This window comes from Chiroxiphia lanceolata, chromosome Z (genome assembly GCF_009829145.1).
Source record: "Chiroxiphia lanceolata isolate bChiLan1 chromosome Z, bChiLan1.pri, whole genome shotgun sequence".
Taxonomy (NCBI): Eukaryota; Metazoa; Chordata; class Aves; order Passeriformes; family Pipridae; genus Chiroxiphia; species Chiroxiphia lanceolata.
In genome coordinates, this window is record NC_045671.1 from 15,835,622 (window position 1) to 15,854,731 (window position 19,110).

The window sequence follows — 19,110 nt, forward strand, 5'->3', positions numbered from 1 at the left end:
ACAACATGTAAAACACAAAACACAGATTTTTTTAAACATTTGCATGTGACGTGTAGGTATGTTAGTGTTCATGTGAATTTATTCCATCAGTTTCTGTTAGTGGCAGAAAATTCTTGAGTAGCTGTTGATTTTTTGAGTTTTATATATGTTCGTCAAACAGTATTTATTTTCCTGTAATGGACTAAAGAATATTTTGTACTCTGAAAGGAGTGTGATGGAAAAGGAAATTGATAGCTTTCAAAATATAAAAATTTCTTAGTTTTTCAAAACCAGATGGTAGATTAAAAAGTGAAGGTTGGTTTGTTTAAAGAAGCCTTAGGGGGAAAAAAAATTAAGTGGCCAAAGCTGGGCCTTTCAATATCTAATTGGTATCTGACCTAGTTTGAAAAGATGTCATGTGTTTTGTGACTTTCCCTTTCATTTCAACAAAGTGTTGTCTGTACTCAGTGCTTCTCAAAATCTGGTTACTTACTTATTCAGACCAAGGTTTAGGAGAATGATTCATGAATATAGTTATCCAGAAGTGACTGTTTCAAACTGCAAGTTAATCTTTTTCACTGCTGAAGCCTGTTCTGAATTTTGATATGCCACTTGTAACAATAACAAATACCTCTTTTTCTAGTACAAAGGATGAAGAAGAACAGATGTGCCCCATTTGTTTGTTAGGCATGCTGGATGAAGAGAGCCTAACTGTATGTGAAGAAGGCTGCAGGAACAAATTGCACCACCACTGCATGTCAATATGTATGTTATCATATTGGTTTTGTAAAGTTCTGGTGACTCTAAATATGCAGAAATATAACTTCTTATGGTTTTGGGGTGTGGTTGGTTGGTTTTTATTAAAAAGCAGAAACCTTCTCTTAAGTGATAACTGTTAACTCTGTGCGAGTTTGTCATCATTCAGGTACTATTAATATGCCTTATTTTATCGCTTATTCACAAATCAAGTTGGTAATTTTTTGCTCTGAGAAAGAAGTCAGTTGCAGGGCTAGGAATTTGAGCCTCCTTTACCTGAGTGAAAAGATTGTCCAATTAGAACAAGGTTAGGAACAAACTTTCAGCCCTCTGTGAGTTGTCATTAGCATGCATAAAAGTCACCTACTGTCAGCTAGAATTATATTGTGAATTATGAAGTATGCTTATATAATACATTAAAGTATATGAATATTTACAGTTTGCTTTAACAAATAAAAAAAAAAGTATTGCCTGTGTTTGAGGTACAAAAGGAACTGCATTTCAGTTCATTTCAGTATTTATAGTATTAATTAGTAGTACTAAAGCATTTCTTCATGCAAATAAAAATGTTTAAATGCCCAGGCTGCTGCAAATGGCTCAGAAGTGTTTATTCTGAAACTACTGTGTAACAAATGTGGACAGAGCCTTTCCCAAATCTTCGTTCGCGAAGCCTAGCCATGATGATGATGACTGGCTTTATGATGAATGTTCTGGCTTTATACACTGTAAAACTGAAGGACGTATTATTCTGTTGCTGTGTTCCAGGGGCAGAAGAATGCAGAAGAAACAGAGAGCCACTCATCTGTCCTCTTTGTAGATCTAAATGGAGATCTCATGATTTCTATAGGTGAGGATTCAGTTGATGTATAACAAAAACTATCTGTTTCTGGATCCTTTGTTGACATTTCTAAGTATGCTGAGGTATTTACCTCAATAAATGCTTAATTTGTTAATCCATGTTATTTGTTCTTGATCTGTAGTCATGAATTGCCAAGCCCTGTGGATTCCTCTCTTCTCCGTGTGGTTCAGCAACAGTCTCAGCAGCAATCTACAGCTGGATCACAGAGAAGAACCTATGACAGCAATTTTAACCTTACGCATTATGGGGTCCAGCAAATACCTTCTACATATAAAGATTTAGCTGAGCCATGGATTCAGGTAATTTTACTTTGTAAAAGAAGCTTCAAGTATAAAAACTGATTTTGAACTGTTTTGCTAGATTTGTCAGATCAAAGTTCAAAAATTTATTCTAAATCCTATCAGCTTTATGGTTGATTATTATTAGAAGGTTGTATTTAACTTGCATCAGAAAAGAAGGTTTTATGGTCTTGTTTTAACTGAGGCTTCAGTTCTGAACCTAATCTCATGCCTCATGTCAAAGGTCCACGTAATAAAATTTAGTATTCTTAACTCTGGTTTTGTTTGTGCAAGGTATCACATAAACACAGACCTGGCTTATGCAACACAACTCAGGTAAAAAAATAAGTGCCAAATGACCTAAATAACATCTAGAGTCTAGAGGTGGGTTTAGCTGAGCAGGGGTCACACACTTAAAAATGGGAGAACATGTATTTCCTACATTTCTGCTGTTATTTTATCTGGTATAGCCAGACTTTGGTTTCAGGATTGTTTATATTTATGTCTAAAAACCAACTTTATACTGAATAATTAAAATTCAGAGTTGATGAAACCATCCACATAGTCATCCTTCTGCTTTTCTTAACAGTTTTTAGATAACCAGTGATTTACAATTTATGGTATTTCATTTCTATCACAGAATCTGTTTTTTAAGACACTCCACCTTCTGACACATTTTTCCTTTCAGACTTGATGATTTTTCACTAGAAACATTTATTTCCTCTTTTTGATTGCTCTTCTTAGGTATTTAAGTTGCAGTATTATTCAGTTTGACTCCTGTAATGTTGCTTTCTTCCTTGGCAGGTATTTGGGATGGAGTTGGTTGGCTGCTTGTTTTCCCGAAACTGGAATATACGAGAAATGGCACTTAGACGTCTTTCCCATGATGTTAGTGGTGCTCTGTTGCTGGCTAATGGTGAAAGCACTGGAAATTCTGGAAGCAGCAATGGAAATAACACAAGTGCTGGAGCTCTGGGAGCAGCTAGTGGGTCATCTCAGGCCAGTATCTCAGGAGATGTGGTGGTGGAATCCTGCTGCAGTGTGCTGTCCATGGTCTGTGCTGACCCTGTCTACAAAGTGTATGTTGCTGCTTTAGTAAGTAGTTGTTTACTCATATTTTAGTAATTTATTAGTTACTTCACTTTGAAGGGCGAGGGAAAGGGAGAAGATATGAAGTCAGGCATCCCAGTAATTATTGTTGTTGAGCACCGCTGATGACTTAACTTTTAACAATCATTTGAAAGTGGGGCAGTGAAAATAGTCATCATGAGTGAAAGGACATAACTTCGCTGGCCAAATATAAGGAAGCAGTTGCTAAAGTGCTCAGTATTGACAGTATGTCTTTCTAGTCTGAAAGAAGACCTGACTAGTTCTAGCAGTGAATATGTAGTAAGCTATTTATTCTTTGAATATATTTTGAACACAATTTATGTAAAACTTAATTTATAACTCTTCAAGGTTTAGTTGCAGCTCTTTAAAAAATAAAAATTATGGAGCTAATTTGATTTCATATATATTGCTTTTTTCCTTTCTCTTAGAAAACTTTAAGAGCCATGCTGGTGTACACTCCCTGTCATACTTTGGCAGAGAGGACTAAATTACAGCGACTTCTCAAGCCAGTTGTAGAGACAATATTAGTTAAATGTGCAGATGCCAACAGGTATGGTGTCTAATGAATTTTATTTTCAGTTGTTATTAAAACATCTTAAAGCTTTGTTTATTGCTATTCAAGTGGAACTAGTTGGTGGTAAAATAAAGTGTGTGGATCATAATTACATCATTGTTTTGTTTCTCTAACTGCTGCCAGCAAACTTCTGGCTTGAAAGATGTAGGTTTTGAAGGCAGTTGATTGTACTTTTCCAACACTTAAAATTTTAAGTACTTTGCTTTCATAAGGCCTTTTTTTCCCCCCTTAAAATAAAGGAAGATATTAGATGCAGTCATGAACCATTCCCTCCATCACAGTTGATGTTGTTTTGGTCTAATCCTCATGACCTCTTTAAACTGTCCTTACTTTTCCTATTTCAGCACATGTTGTTGCATATCTGTGCTATGAAGTGTTAACAGGAATATAACACTTCTGGTTTTTAATTCAAAGTGTAATGTTAGGAGATGGCTATTCAGAGTAAATGCCCTTGGCTTTAGTCTTCCTGTCCTAGGCTACCCTGTTTGTTCTGCCAGACCAACCATTTCTTCTCCTGTACTGTAAACTAGATACAGAAGTCCACCAGCTTGAGTTTTGTTTCTCTAGTTTTAGTTTGTAAGCAGCATTTCCTCTGAAACTGCAGCTAGAGATGCCCCAGTAATAGTCTAAAAAGAGATTATCTAAAGTTAAAGTAATAAGTGAAATAGAACTGTTCTTATGTTGTTGTATTTCTGAATTTGGCCACTTTTGCAAAAGGATGAGGTACAATTTGGGTTTCTGTTTGTGTATTAGTGATAAACATTACATTTTTGGAAGTATCCTTGTAAAAAATGTCACAACTATTGGTAGCTTAGAGAGAAAGGATTACAGAAATTTACTGGAATAAAGTGATGTGAAGTCATTTTACACACAATCCCTAGCTAGTGGTTTTTGAAATATAATGAGTAGAATCTTTTTCCTTGAAAGCATTTGCTGAAAGAATTCTTTTTTTGGTTTTAATTTCTCACAGTCGAACAAGTCAACTTTCAGTCTCAACGCTATTGGAGATGTGTAAAGGTCAAGCTGGCGAGCTGGCAGTTGGGAGAGAAATACTTAAATCTGGTAATAATAGCTCTTCATACAGAATTGAATTATAGTTGCAAGCAAATACACTGGGATTTACCAAGTATCAGCATGGCAAAGAGAACAGTATTCCTCTAACAGTTTGGAAGGGTGATAGTTTGGGCACACAGTGTGTTATTCTGTAAGATACTATTCTGATCTTTAATCTTCGCTTTATCGACTTTTTTATAGGATCCATTGGTATTGGAGGTGTTGATTATGTCTTAAATTGTATTCTTGGAACCCAAACCGAATCCAGCAACTGGCAAGCACTACTGGGGCGACTTTGTCTAATAGACAGACTTCTCTTGGAATTTCCTGGTGAATTTTATCCCCACATTGTCTGTGGAGATGTTTTACAGGCTGATACTGTAGTAGACAGGTACTTGTGTGACTGTTACTCTTGCTGTTGAATTTGTTGTCAGCGATTTCATAAAAGAAGTATTTGTTCTAATTTCTGTAAACAAATAGCATATATTTATATGTGTAGTGTGCTTGATTTATGGAGTAAATGGCTGTCTTTTTTAAAACTTCTGATCTGTGAAGCAATGTGAAAGCACAAGTGCAGCAGTAAATCTCCTTTCTACTTCAGAACTCACAGCTAAATACATTATCTTGAAACTACTTTTTTGGCACTAGTTAACTAGAGCATGTCAGTGTATAAAAGACCTCTTCTCTTTTTTTAGGTATAAGAAACTTCTCTCCCTCTTAACTTTCGCCTTGCAGTCAATTGACAATTCCCACTCAATGGTTGGCAAACTGTCACGAAGAGTATTTTTGAGTGCAGCAAGAATGGTGGCAAGAGTGCCCCATGTTTTTTTAAAGCTGTTAGAGATGTTGAGTGTGACAAGCTCAAGTCATTATGTAAGGATGCGTCGACGTCTGATGGCAATAGCAGATGAAATGGAAATTGCAGAAGCCATTCAGCTGGGCATGGAAGAAATGCACTCTGGGGAATGTCGGCGTGAAGACTTTTTGCAGCTGCCTGTACCAGATAACTCTCCAGAAGCTACAGAAAGTAATACTCCCAACAATACTGTCCAGTTATCAGGGAAAAGTGTGAAAGGTTTAAGTGATAAAAAACTGAGTGCCAGACCAGAGGACATTTCTGAGACGCTGGCTGGCCTTGCAGTGGGACTTCCTGTTTCATCAGTAACCACTGAGCAACCAAAACCAGCCATTCAAACAAAAGGAAAACCCCATAGTCAGTGTTTGAACTCTTCTCCCTCCTCCGGTCATTCCCAGTCACTATTGCCAACGCTTCTGTCTCCTTCAAGCCCATCTGTACCAGCTGGCTCTGTAACAGATGTCCCTAAACTCAGACCTCAGGGATTTGTTCCCTGCAAAATCCCCTCACCTTCTCCTCAAACACAGCGGAAACTTTCTCTCCAGTTTCAGAGAAACTGTTCTGAAAGTAAAGAATCTGAGAAACTTTCTCCAGTTTTTACACAGGCCAGGCCATTGCCATCCGGTCATGTACACAGGCCAAAGCCATCACGACCCACCCCAAGTGATGTGAACAAGCAAGGAGAAACCTTAAAAAGCAGTATGACACTTGACCTGAATGACATTACACAGAGTGATGGCAACAGCAGTAGCAGTGCAGTTATACCAAGTGAAGAGACAGCGTTCACACCAGTAGATGAGAAGTGTCAGCTGGATGCTAACGCAGAGCTCAGTTCCAGCATCGAGGACCTGCTTGAAGCCTCCATGCCAACGAGTGATGGCACAGTTACATTCAAGTCTGAAGTTGCAGTTCTTTCTCCTGAGCGGGCAGAAAATGATGATACTTACAAAGATGATGTAAATCACAATCAAAAGTGCAAGGAAAAGATGGAAGCTGAAGAGGAAGAAGCTTTAGCTATTGCTATGGCAATGTCAGCATCTCAAGATGCCCTGCCAATAATTCCCCAACTACAGGTTGAAAATTGTGATGATATCATAATCATTCAGCAGGATGTAAGTATACCTAAGTCTCAACTGGGGTTCACTGAAATCATAAAGCAGTGCTGTTATATTTCAAAAGTGATATAAGATGCTAATATACTCAGTACCCTTTCCTAGGAGAATGAGTATAAACCATCTGCCAGTTGAGGGTGCTAACAAAATCCTCCCATGTTATTAACAAATTTAGAGAAGGTATTTGGAACAGAAGCACCATATCATGTACCAACATTTAAAGTGGCAAAGAAGTAAAATTGGGGAAACCAGGAAATGAGAACAAAGGTTTTAAGCAGGAGTAGACCTGTGCAGAGTCTTAATGTTGATTTACTTTGAAGGCAATTGTACAAAACCAAAGTAGCTTCTGAAAGAAAAGGCAGAGTGGGAAGAGATCTTGTTGCCAGCATATCTTGAGAGAAGATGCAAGATACTTTAGAAGTCAGAAAAAAATACCTATTTATTTGCAAATAGACAAAAGCACAAGAAATTAGAATAGAGAAAGGTGTATTATGTGTGTGATCCTTTGTATAAGGTAAAAACATACGAAGTGTAAAACCGAAAGAATAAATTAAATAGAAAGCAACATGATATTGGTTCTGTTTACTATAGATGCAAGCTAAAACCTTAACTAGATGTGAGACCAGAACAGAAAAAGAAGTCATGCTTCTACTTGTGTCCTTAAATCTTGCCTTTCACCTTCAGGTAATTACATATGTGTAGGAACAGAGAGCCTCCTCTGGTAGGAGTTAGAGAATACACTGGTGCTCCGATCTCAGCTGAAACATATACCATGCAGTACAAAGAAGTGTAAGGGAGAGGACAGTCATATAAGCTGGGCTATTTTGTAATGTTTTAGAATGTCTGCATTTTGGATGCATGCTAGTAAACTCAGAATTGATTTTGAATTTAATTTGCAGACACCAGAAACCCTACCTGGACATACCAAAGCAAAACACCATTACAGAGAAGATGCAGAATGGCTTAAAGGTCAGCAGATTGGTCTTGGAGCTTTCTCTTCCTGTTACCAAGCTCAAGATGTGGGAACAGGGACATTAATGGCTGTAAAACAGGTAAATACTTCAAATACTTCACTTTCTTGTGCTTGTTCTTCGGTGTTTTTTTAGAATACTGAATATAAAAAGCTCTCTGCTCTCTCTTGTGTTCCTTGCTCCTTCTGCTCCCTGGCATGTGTTCTCACATAATACATAATTTAAAAAAGTCCTTATGTGCATAGTATTAGCCTAATATATTTAATTTTTTTCAATTCTCTTTAAAATTAAAAGCAAAAAATGTCCTTTTTTACTTTTATCAAGACAATGAATTGGTAACTGAGTTAAGAATGGAGCCCTGATCTCTTGATTCCAAATTAATGCCATATTTGCAAGATAGCTGTTTAGTATCCCCTTACTTGACAAGAATATTTTTCCTACAGTTTATAAGGAGGAAATATAGTTTAATGCTTGTTTCCTCTGATTCAACTTTGTTAACTAACTAAAGCCAACTTGGAGGCAAGTATTTTTAATATTTAATTTAATAGATACAGAAGGGTGGCTGAGAAGAGGCCCAAATGCACATGCTTCAGTCAAGATTTTTGAAGGTTTTAGATGTGACTAAATTGTTCACACTTATGATGCCCTAGGTCTGAATCAGTGGTAACAACATAGAGAGAATTTTAGTCCCAATATTTTCTTATCAATTCTAGAATGCACTTATACCTGTAGAATTGATTAAATGTTTTGTAATTGCTCAGGGAAAGAATATCTGTCACCAGCTATTCCTCTTTTGAAACTCTTTTGCTTGTGAAAAAGTAGGACTATCCATATAGTCCTTGAAGCTCCTCTTGGAGAGATGATGATTATGGTGATGCCTGGGGGAAATTCTCTGCAGCATACCATTATTTCATATTTAATATGGATCAGAGCTGAGGTTGGCTCCAGTTCCATTAGAGGAGTTCTGATCTGTCATGTTCCCCCCTCAGTTGAATTTCTGGGATAAGAGCTTTAGTTATGAAACATTTACCATTTAACTAGTAAAATTTTACAAATAGCACTGTCAGAATCCCATTTCAGGCCTTATCTTTCTTTCTTTTCCTCAACATCTGGAAAGGAGGGGTTTTTGTCCTAGTTTGGGCACTCTGTACTGGAAGAGAATCTTGTTATTTCCCTAGAAGATCACTCTTAATTTTCTGTGACTGTCTCACATGGAGATATGTTCTCAGCTGAAGGGGTTTGAGATAAAGAATACTTGCAGATGGTGAAAACCATCCGTTCTTGTTGTTGTACTGAAGGGGGATTACAGGACTGGTAGATAAGTTAGGTAAGTCTAAATATCATATTTCAAAACAGGTGACATACGTCAGGAACACATCATCTGAGCAAGAAGAGGTAGTTGAAGCATTGAGAGAGGAAATAAGGATGATGAGTCACCTGAACCACCCTAACATTATTCGAATGTTGGGTGCTACATGTGAGAAGAGCAACTATAACCTCTTTATTGAATGGATGGCAGGTAAGCAACTAATGAAAATACCATTTGAGTCTTGAAATATTTCATATTGTATTTTGCATCACTTCAGTTTGTGAATTTTTATTTTCATTGCTATTGGTAACCAGTATGAAGGTCTACATGCAGGACAGTTGAAGTGGTCGTAGCAATATTCTTACTGGTGCATCTTTTTATGATTTGGAATTTTCCATACCTAATCTGTCAAACAGTTAAAGCAGTTGGAAACCTTGAAGAAAGATTCTATTACTTTTCCTTTGGTTTCTGAGTCTAAATGAGAAGTTACAAACTTTGGTTTATTTCCAACTGAAGTGCCTGTTCCTCAAACCGTTTCATTTTCAGTGTACCTGTGTAGCTTCAAGTTATTACTAAAAATAACTTTGCTAGAAAGTTTGGAATACCTGTCACTTGCTTTTGTCCCAAGCATTATCATAAAAATTGTGTCAAGTGACATGTAAAGGCATTTAAGAACTTAAAGTAAATTTCCAACAATAGCTAATAAGCAGGATGCTTTGGGAAAAACTTAATCATATCTCAAATATGTTAACTGGTAATTTAGTAAAAAAATTTTAAGTCTTTTCATAATTGTATAGAACAGGGACAAGAAAATCTATGTCTTTTTTTAAAGAAGTAGTTTTAATAATTTTATGAATGGAATGTTGTTGCCATCCAGTTACCAAGACTAGATTTGGTGTTTTATACATCCTTATTTCTTGTAAAAGAAGGCATTGCACCTTAACTTGCATTCATTGGCAGAAACAACTTAGCAATACAAGAGTGGTAACAAGCAAGCCCAAGTATGTGTCATCACAAGAAGTAGTGCAGGAAGTATTTTCCAAAAATTAAGAGTGTTTAACTTCTTAATTAAATTTTTTTTTAAAATATGATTTAGATAATGAAATTGTGTTTACCTCAGGAATTGTGTTTACCTCATTCCAGCCCAAGTTATATTAGCATACTTTGAGAGGCACAATGTAAATCCAAAATCTTGAGAATCTAGAGACCGATTTTGGAAAATAGGGGGAGGATACTGCTTTTCCTTGCTTGTCTACTTAGTTCTTTGTAGTAGTACTTGTGGTAACAAAGGTAAATTAAGATCTTCAGAGGGAGTGCTTACTGGAGGCTGTGCATATCTATTGCCCCAAGAAAAGCTAGTGTTCTGCTGCTCACACATTAATGTGAAGTGTGGATAAAATGCAGGTTTTTTATCAGCAGAAGTACTTTGTACACTAGGGATTTGTACATTCTTTTAAGGAAATATAAAATTATTAGGAAGCATGAGGATTTGTGTCTTTAATGTGTACGATTCCATGTAGAAAGTAATCAAGGGGCAAAGTATATTACTTTTTACCAATGAAACTCTTAATTTTTAGGGGGTAGGGAGGGAGAAATCAGTTATAATTTAGAAATACTAATACCAAGTTCCAATTTTAGGAGGCAGTGTTGCATTCCAGTAATAGAAAGTCCAAGTGTTGATAGAATGTACTGTTTTATCTTTTAGGGGGTTCAGTTGCTCATTTGTTAAGTAAATATGGAGCCTTCAAAGAATCGGTAATTATTAACTACACAGAACAACTGTTACGTGGCCTTTCTTACCTCCACGAGAATCAGATAATCCATAGAGATGTTAAAGGTGAGAATTATTGAGAAAGTCTTTTAACAAGGAATATTCATAAAGCAACATCTGTTTTGACCTGAGACCTATTCCTTCTCCCAGATACCATCTCAGGAGGGGTACTTCTGATGGGATTATCTGGTCATTCTTAAGATCCTTTAATTACTGAAATTAATCAAAATGTTACTGAAATGAATCAAGATGTTCACAGCATGCTTAGGGATATTTGCTACCCCTGCTGACAGTTTGGAAAATTTGTTTTTCTTAATTGATTAAAATAAGATATGAAGTTGCCAGATAGTTTTAGAGACTGCTACTTAAATTAATGTAAATGTTTACACTGAAATGATAATAAAATCTGTGAACAAGCCAAGATAAAGAGACGAGTTTTCTAATTATAGGAATATTATGATGAGTTTTCTTCCTTCATCCTAATTGAATATAAATACAGTTGTACCTTGAGAAAAATGTGGACTTCACTGGGAAGTACCAGTCTTAATCAACTCGTCCCTTTAATGTTACTATAGCTGTCCATGAAGTGGAGATACGTCTGTATAAGTAGCAACCTATCAATGGCAAATACTTGCCTTTACTAATTCTTCCTAAAATAGTAAAGCTTTCAATTGCCCTGTAATTCTCTTCAAAGCAACTCAAAGTTGCTTGATAATGAAATGAGTTTAAATTTCATGAGGAGCTGCAGGCAAGTAAAATCTCCAGGGTTTTAGGTCACCATTTTCTTGCATTATTCCATCTTCCAGGCATTGTTCCAGAATCCTGTGTTTGCCTTAGTTTGAAAGTTTGATTACTTCTGTTAATCTCTCAAGTGGCCTCAAGCTGTGTGCGGTATCATTCAGGCATAACAGAAAAGTGACATTATTAGACCTTGTTCTTGATTTTTAGACTTCCTTGATAGTGGGGTGGGGAATATTAACCTAGTTATAATTTTGAAGTGGAGGGAGGAAAAGCGTTGACTGTCTGTTCATCCTTTTGCCTTTAATAGAAAGCCAACTAGCAGTATTTTTATTGTGCTATTGACAGGTGCCAATTTGCTAATTGACAGCACAGGTCATAGATTAAGAATTGCTGATTTTGGAGCTGCAGCCAGGTTGGCATCAAAAGGAACTGGTGCTGGGGAATTTCAGGGACAGTTGTTGGGAACTATTGCATTTATGGCACCGGAGGTAAGAAACTAGCTTTAGAAGTTATTTCAAAAAGTTTGTTTGAACTCTTTAAGCTGATTCATATGGCTAAATAACAGAAAATTGCTGTATATGCTTCAAATGTGTCTTAAATGCCTTGGTTCTAAAGATAGGAATGATTCCAATATAGCAATCATGACTGCTGTCAAGGTTGTTGTAGGTAGTTTGCTACAAGATACACCCATCACAAGTGTTGTTACTAAAGCCCAAATGGCCATTTGTTCAAAAGCTGTTGTAAGGTACTTTGTTTTGCCACTTGATGAGGCATTTTATTTACTAGATCTCTAGACCTGTATAAATCTTAAGGCATTTACATCACTGATAACTTTCTCATCCTGAAATGTTAATCAGAATACACTCGGTTGATGATTTTTTTGGGTTTTGCTTCTAAATGACTTAAGAGTTAAGAGATTTCGAAGCATATAATCTGATCTTTTGTCTGCCTTATGTTCAGGTTCTGAGAGGTCAGCAATATGGTAGAAGCTGTGATGTGTGGAGCGTTGGCTGTGTTGTTATAGAAATGGCTTGTGCTAAACCTCCTTGGAATGCAGAGAAACACTCCAATCATCTTGCTCTGATATTTAAGGTGAGGTATTTTGTTACTGCCATTATTCTACAACAGACAACAAATTGTATACAGCAACATGAATTTTAGAAAAGTATACAAGTATCAGCAGTTGTTGCAATAGCTCTCTTTTATATTGGATCTGTTAGTACAAAACAATACTGGTAACAACATAACCCTACTTGCTTGTTTAAAAATAGATACCAACACAATAATATGCCGAGTCATGGAATTGTAGAAAAGTTTATATTAGAAGGGACCTTAAAGATCTTCTAGTTCTACCTTCCCTTCTGCCATGTGCAGGGATACCTTCCACTAGGCCAAGTTGCTCAAAAAGGTCAGTTCTAAGATATAAATACATAGTGTAACAGGCTAAAAAAAGAAAAATCAAGAATAGAGTTGATCTTTACTCTAGGCAGAAAATTGGGATTTTTAACTTTCTTACAATCCTGTAAAATACAGGACCAAAAGGAGGTTTTGTACCATTTAAGTGTGTATTCATATTTCAGTGGGGAGAATATTTTGGTAAAAACCTACTGTTCCAAGTTCAGATTTTGCTGAAAGATATTTACCATTATGCCATGCTATACGTGATTATTGCCCCTTCCTTTTCTCAGTCATCCATCTTGGCATTCATGTTTCTTACTGAAATCAGTTAGCTATATTTAATTCTAAAAGTCTAGTTGAATTTTAGGTTTGAATGAATAAAATACTGCTGCAAAGTGATCATCGGGATTTTTTCACTATCATGAATGAAGTACTAAAGAGAACTAGCACAGCAGTATTCAGATATGTTCTAATTAAGTACAAATCACTTGTGATAAGAGATGTAATTGTCATGGTTCTGTGTCTTTGTGAATGTAGTGGTGCCACGCTAGTGTTCTCAGTCATCTTGCTTAATTTGATCTAGAGAAAATAAAAACTAATTTGATTGGGGGAGATCTGCATCTGTCTGAGAAATACTGCCATTTGGGGTGGTAGCAGAAATACAGTAAAGATAGTGCAAGAGAGCATACCCATCTTAACATATTGTAAAGTAACATCTCTCAGCTTAATCTGTCTCCATGTTGGCTTATGCCAGTTAACAGTGAAGGCAACTAATAGACTAAAGAATACCTGTATGTATGGCATTAGAGCTTTTCCTAGGCCTGCTCAGCACGTCATCGATGCAGAATCTTGCTGTAAGGAGAAAATTTAGAGAAAAGTATAAGGAGGGTCAGACTGTGAAAAGCAATAGGCATAAGGACAGCTTAAACTGAAAGTAGTAATGTAGTCTTCAAACTGCAGTAGGAAATATGCTGAATGGAGAAAATTTCATAAATATAACTCATCAGCTGAAGTGATGAGCTTGTCGGAGGTTTTTTGGGGTAGAAGAAGGGGCTTAATTGCTGACTTCTAAAAAGTTGTTTTCCTTTGTTCAGATTGCTAGTGCAACTACTGCTCCATCTATCCCTACACATCTGTCTCCAGGCTTGAAAGATGTGACTCTTCGGTGTTTAGAACTTCAACCTCAGGACAGACCCCCATCAAGGGAGCTGCTGAAACACCCAGTCTTCCGTACTACATGGTAGCTACTTACGTGTAAGGCTGAAATACTGAAGAAAATGCTACTTAACATACAATAACTGTCTTGCAGTGCAGTTAAGCGCAGCAAATTTTACTTTTCTCTGGCCTTAATGATAGATACATCAAGAAGTTATGGCCAGTGGGGGATCCTGCCTAAGTATGCCTAAGTATGTGATTGACAAATCAAGATCTTTACCTAAGCTCAGTATGCAACATCTGACAATTTGTGCAGAGATTTGTAAACTGTGCCTTTTCAAACATCTGGCTCTATGTGAATACAAAAGCATTTTTCCTTAAATCTGCAAGATTATTTAGCAGGTAAGTAATTTTTAATTTTATTTGGAGCACTTTTTCAGCAATATTAGCAGCTGAGAGGCTCAAGATCTATTTTAATATAGCTATCACTGTTTCCATTTCACATCATGTAGATGTTCTGCAATTAGTAAGTTTTCAGTACTGGTTAAAAGGACATTCTGTATTTGTCCTTTTACATGATGTTCTCTGAGTAACAAATCCAAATATTGATGGAAACTTTAAAAAAAAGGCATATTGCCTTCCTATAAAGTAAGAGCAGGCACTTGTGGTTCACTGTGCATTTACTGGCCATGTAATTTCTCTTGAAATTAAAGTTTGTTTTCTTTGTATTTTTAATTCTTGTGAAAAGGGGATATTTTAGTCTTTAGACAAAAAGATGCAAACTGTGTCATGGAATATTTTCCTGACACAAGAGTTTTAAAACCAGATTTGCTGGATATCTGGAATAAAATGCCACCTTCAACAAGGATGTGTTGAAGGCTCTGATAGTATAGGTTATTTAATAAACAAGATTGTTCTGTATAAAGCAACTTAGTCTGAATCATGCTAGAAGTTGTTGAGCCTTTTTTATTTTCATATAGCAGTTTCTTCTGGCAAATCACGTAGAGAAGTTTCATGTCAAAGGCCTCTCCAAACCCAGCTCTCACTAAAGTTTTTATGGGAGGCTTTGTCATCTACTTCAGCGTGAGCAGGTGCCAAATGTGCAAATCTCATTCTTTGTTTAAAGAAACTGAGGTTACATTCTCTACTGATAAGAAGTTTTACCTGCTGTTTTCCTTCTGCCATACATCATCTATTTACTGTAGCCTTTAGTGATAATTAATTTGAAAATGTTAAAAATATTACTGTAAGAAAGGTATTTATTTTAACAAGAAACAAACTTTGACTTGAAGAGCAAGATAAAGTAAAATGTGAAGTAAAGCTTCACCTGTAGTGCAAAATTTGTGTGTTTTTTTTAGCAGCCGTGGATTTTTTTTTAAACAGTTTTTAAAATTATTTTAAAGGCAGGTTTTTAGATTCTGATGCATGTAATACTGAAGGAAAATGGCAGCTTTTTCTTTTGCTTTTTTAAAAATGGGGATCTTTTTTAATCTAATACTGATTGTGTTTAATCCATTTTGAAAAAAATACTGTTCATGTTATAACTCTTCAGAAGCCAGTTGGATTGTTGGACTCAAATAGAATTGGTTATTTTCAAAAACTCAGGACAAACTAAATAAGCTATAGTACCTTAAAAATGTATAATACAAATTGGAAGTAAAACATCTTAAAGATAAGTTTACATGAATGATAGTGCTCATACTAATAAAAAAAAAGGCAGTGTCATCATTTGTGAATGTATTTCTTTTGGAAATTTTACATTCCTTTGTTTTGGATGATTGGCAGACTTTGAAGAGTTAAAAAGATAATACTGAAATGTGAAGTTTGGTAGCTCTGTTTTGTACTTGACTTTTTTTTTGACCACTTTAGAATTTCTCATTCTAATAAGATTATTTCCAAGTCTTATGTGCAAGCTTTAAAGGATGCACTCTTGCCAATTCATGTACTGGAAGATCAGTTGTCAGATTAATACTGTTTCTGGCAGAAATGTAAACTGTATAAACTGATGAACCTCAGCTAATCAGTATTACTTTGTAGATCACTATGCCTACCACATTTCAAACTCAAACTGCCTCTTAGGTGTCCAAATGCATTTGTTTGAGTTTGTGTTTCGCTCAGCTTGCTGGTAATTGTGGTGTTTTTAAAAATGCAGATGTAATATTCTTTTTTTCTTTGGATCAAAGCTGGACTGAAAATTGTATTGTGTAATTATTTTTTTGTGTTCTTAATGTTATTTGGTACTTAAGTTGTAAATAACGTCTACTGCTGTTTATTCCAGTTTCTACTACCTCAGGTGTCCTATAGAGTTTCTTCTACCAAAGTTCACTTTCAAAATGAAATTATATTTGCTATGTGACTGATTCCTAAGACTTCCAGGGCTTAAGGGCTAACTTCTATTAGCACCTTACTGTGCAAGCAAATTTTACGGAAATCTCTGGGTTAAGAAATTTGGCTTCGTTGTATCCTTTGTTATTTTAAATATATCGAGATATTTTAATTAAAAGTTTTTACCCCATTGAACCAATTTTATATAGTATAATTTGTACGTATTTTGGTGTTTTTGTCTTTATAGTAAATAAAAGTTTTTGAACAAATCTTGTCCTTTGCTTATTAAAATGTCAGTATGTTCAGTTTACTGATGTGAGTAAAATATTTCTGGTACACTTGACTGTTTATACACAATTTTGTACACCACACTTGGTATATCAAGACTTGTTTTCTAATATTAAATAACAAATGAACGAGTTTTGGCCAATATCTCTCTATCTAATCTATCTATATCTATATCTTGGCTGTATCGATAAAGAATGGTTAGATAAGGGGCAGCAACAAAGACTAATTTATTTTTTTTTTACTGATGATAAAGATAGCAACTTCTCTTAAGACAACACTGCTATTTACGAACCTCATTTGTTTTTGCCTTTAGGTCAAGAATTAAATGTCTAAACTGCATTACTGCAAATGTTAGAATTACCTAGTCAGGTGAGCTGATTTGATTAGATCGGTTCTGGAGCCACTGAAGTGTATCTTGGAAGTCAATCTGCTGTTTTATGTTTTTGGTGAAATGATTCTGCTTGCGATTTAAGTAGCAAATACAAGCCCTTCCGTGTTCAGGCAATCTGACTATGTATTGCAAAGCTAGGACTAGTTTCACTTGATAGTCTTTCTCCAGATATTTTTTAAATTTTAAAAATTAATTTTTTTTTTTTATGGAACACAATTTTCAACTACAGCCTTTTTTGTGACTACCAATTCTGTTCTTCAAAGGATTACACTTTTTATAGTTCCCATTAGTTATGTGACTTTCTACAGATAGGGACGAACATACTAATTCGCCACCAAAAACTGGCAGCAGAAATCTTCAGATAAGTTCTAATATCTGATCTTTAAAATCAGAAAAATGTACTAACTGAAATACATGACAAGGATTAAGTAAAAGATACATTACAATTAATTTATCTTCCTTTACTTGATTTACCATAGAAGTTCTGAATTGTGCAGTACTGCATCATACTTGCAACATTGCAGCCTAGTTTTAGTAACAAGGGATGGCAGAGATCTCCTGTCCCGGCAGTTGGCAATAAAGTCAAAGACACCTACTTAGAGAACCAAATGTCTTCATTTGCAAAGGGCATGTTCAGTTCTTCCACAAGCATATGGTAAGCTCTATGCCTGTTTGAATTTCTCTGGTGGGAATAACATCACATTTCTACATGATGGTCATAGGTTGAAGTCTGATGTTTCATCTTGCAGAGTTCTCACTTAAAGGTGACAACTGCCTCTAGGACATGTTGGAGTGTCATGAGGATCACGTATGTCCTTCCATCACATGAGTGGGCAACCTGTGTGCATGGCTGTTGTGACCTGACTCAGACCACTTTCCAAGGCACTCTATTTCCCTTACTAACTTTTCACTCATTATTTAGCTTTCCATGCCAACCTGAATCACGAATGTGACTGTCTTGCTTTTAAGAGCTGCAGTATGCACGTACTGTGGCAAACATGTATGTTGTTTTCTGGTTATGGCACACAGCTGCTAATATCCGGAGTTGAACGGAGACCTTTTTTCTCTGTCATTACCGAGGAAGTCCAGGAGATGGCAGGGAAGCACTTTCAGGCAGCCACTGTGCCTTCTGTTGTTTCCCTCGGTTTGCAGTACCTCATTGCTCAGCTCCTGTTCTCGAGAAAGATGTGCCAGGTCAACAGTAGAATTAAAGTGATTATGGAGTAAATCAAGATACAATTTATAAATACTTGCAAGGCTCTGAAACAGGAAGTTAATTCAGTTTGTTTCATTGCTTTGGTGGACCTGTCTCAGCTTCCCAAACTCTCTTCAAAATTTCAGGTCTGGCAATAGGAGTATAACCCCTGAGAGTGTTTGGAGGTTTGATTTCTCTGTTTACCCCCAAACCGGTTCTCAAACACTTGCTCCATGTTTTTAAACTAGTTTCCAAAGATAGTAAAACACATGCATACATATTTGTGTTTTCCCAATTCATTGGCAGTTTTTACCTAAAAAAATAATGCAGATAAGAAGCAGTATCCTAAGATGTAAGTATTGTGAAAGTAGGTACCCAAGCGAGGAGGGACAACAGTGGCTAAAGAGGTGATAACAGTACCCTTATCTTGACACCTGTAATGATTTATAAAGAATGATTTGCAGAGCTTTGCTAATTTTTGAAGATCAATTGCTGAGCAGTTGTTTTCCTCACTCGATTTTTGTTTTTGTTTGTTTGTTTTAAAATGTTACAGATAAATGATGGTAGAATGTGGCACCAAAAGGGCTTATGACCCCAGTTGTAAATGCTTATGATTTGTAGCCTATCTCTTCAGTCTGGCTAGATGGGTGTGCAGTAAATGCATCACTGATCAGCAGGCTGCATCTCCCGGTCATCATAGCCAAATACTAGGCACAAGTGTGGACAGAAATATAACAGGTTTCAGGTCTGGGCTATTGATCCACTCTCTTCATGACATAGATCACAAGTCTGTAGCATAAGTCTTATGAGGAGCAGCTGAGGGAGCTGGGGTTGTTTAGCCTGGAGAAGAGCAGGCTCAGGGGAGACCTCATCGCTTGCCCAGCAATCCTGAAAGGAGGTTGTAGTCGGGTGGGGGTTGGACTCTTCTCCCGGGTAAATAGTGACAGGACAAGAGGACATGTGGTTCAGGTTGGACATTAGAAAGAATT

General features: G+C 36.3%; 1 protein-coding gene across 2 annotated transcripts in view; it reads left to right on the forward strand.

The window, feature by feature from the left end:
- The window catches only part of MAP3K1 (mitogen-activated protein kinase kinase kinase 1), a 56,840-nt gene extending 40,324 nt beyond the window's left edge, over nucleotides 1-16,516 (forward strand). For both annotated transcript variants that reach the window (XM_032676074.1, XM_032676073.1), the window contains exons 7-20: nucleotides 623-744; nucleotides 1,501-1,582; nucleotides 1,716-1,893; nucleotides 2,677-2,967; nucleotides 3,411-3,532; nucleotides 4,527-4,618; nucleotides 4,811-5,000; nucleotides 5,305-6,577; nucleotides 7,477-7,629; nucleotides 8,905-9,067; nucleotides 10,563-10,694; nucleotides 11,715-11,857; nucleotides 12,330-12,461; nucleotides 13,862-16,516. In XM_032676074.1, the coding sequence (XP_032531965.1) occupies nucleotides 623-744; nucleotides 1,501-1,582; nucleotides 1,716-1,893; nucleotides 2,677-2,967; nucleotides 3,411-3,532; nucleotides 4,527-4,618; nucleotides 4,811-5,000; nucleotides 5,305-6,577; nucleotides 7,477-7,629; nucleotides 8,905-9,067; nucleotides 10,563-10,694; nucleotides 11,715-11,857; nucleotides 12,330-12,461; nucleotides 13,862-14,011 (3,223 nt within the window). In that variant the 3' untranslated portion in view covers nucleotides 14,012-16,516. The remainder of the gene's footprint in view (nucleotides 1-622; nucleotides 745-1,500; nucleotides 1,583-1,715; nucleotides 1,894-2,676; nucleotides 2,968-3,410; nucleotides 3,533-4,526; nucleotides 4,619-4,810; nucleotides 5,001-5,304; nucleotides 6,578-7,476; nucleotides 7,630-8,904; nucleotides 9,068-10,562; nucleotides 10,695-11,714; nucleotides 11,858-12,329; nucleotides 12,462-13,861) is intronic.
- Nucleotides 16,517-19,110: the final 2,594 nt, after the last annotated feature.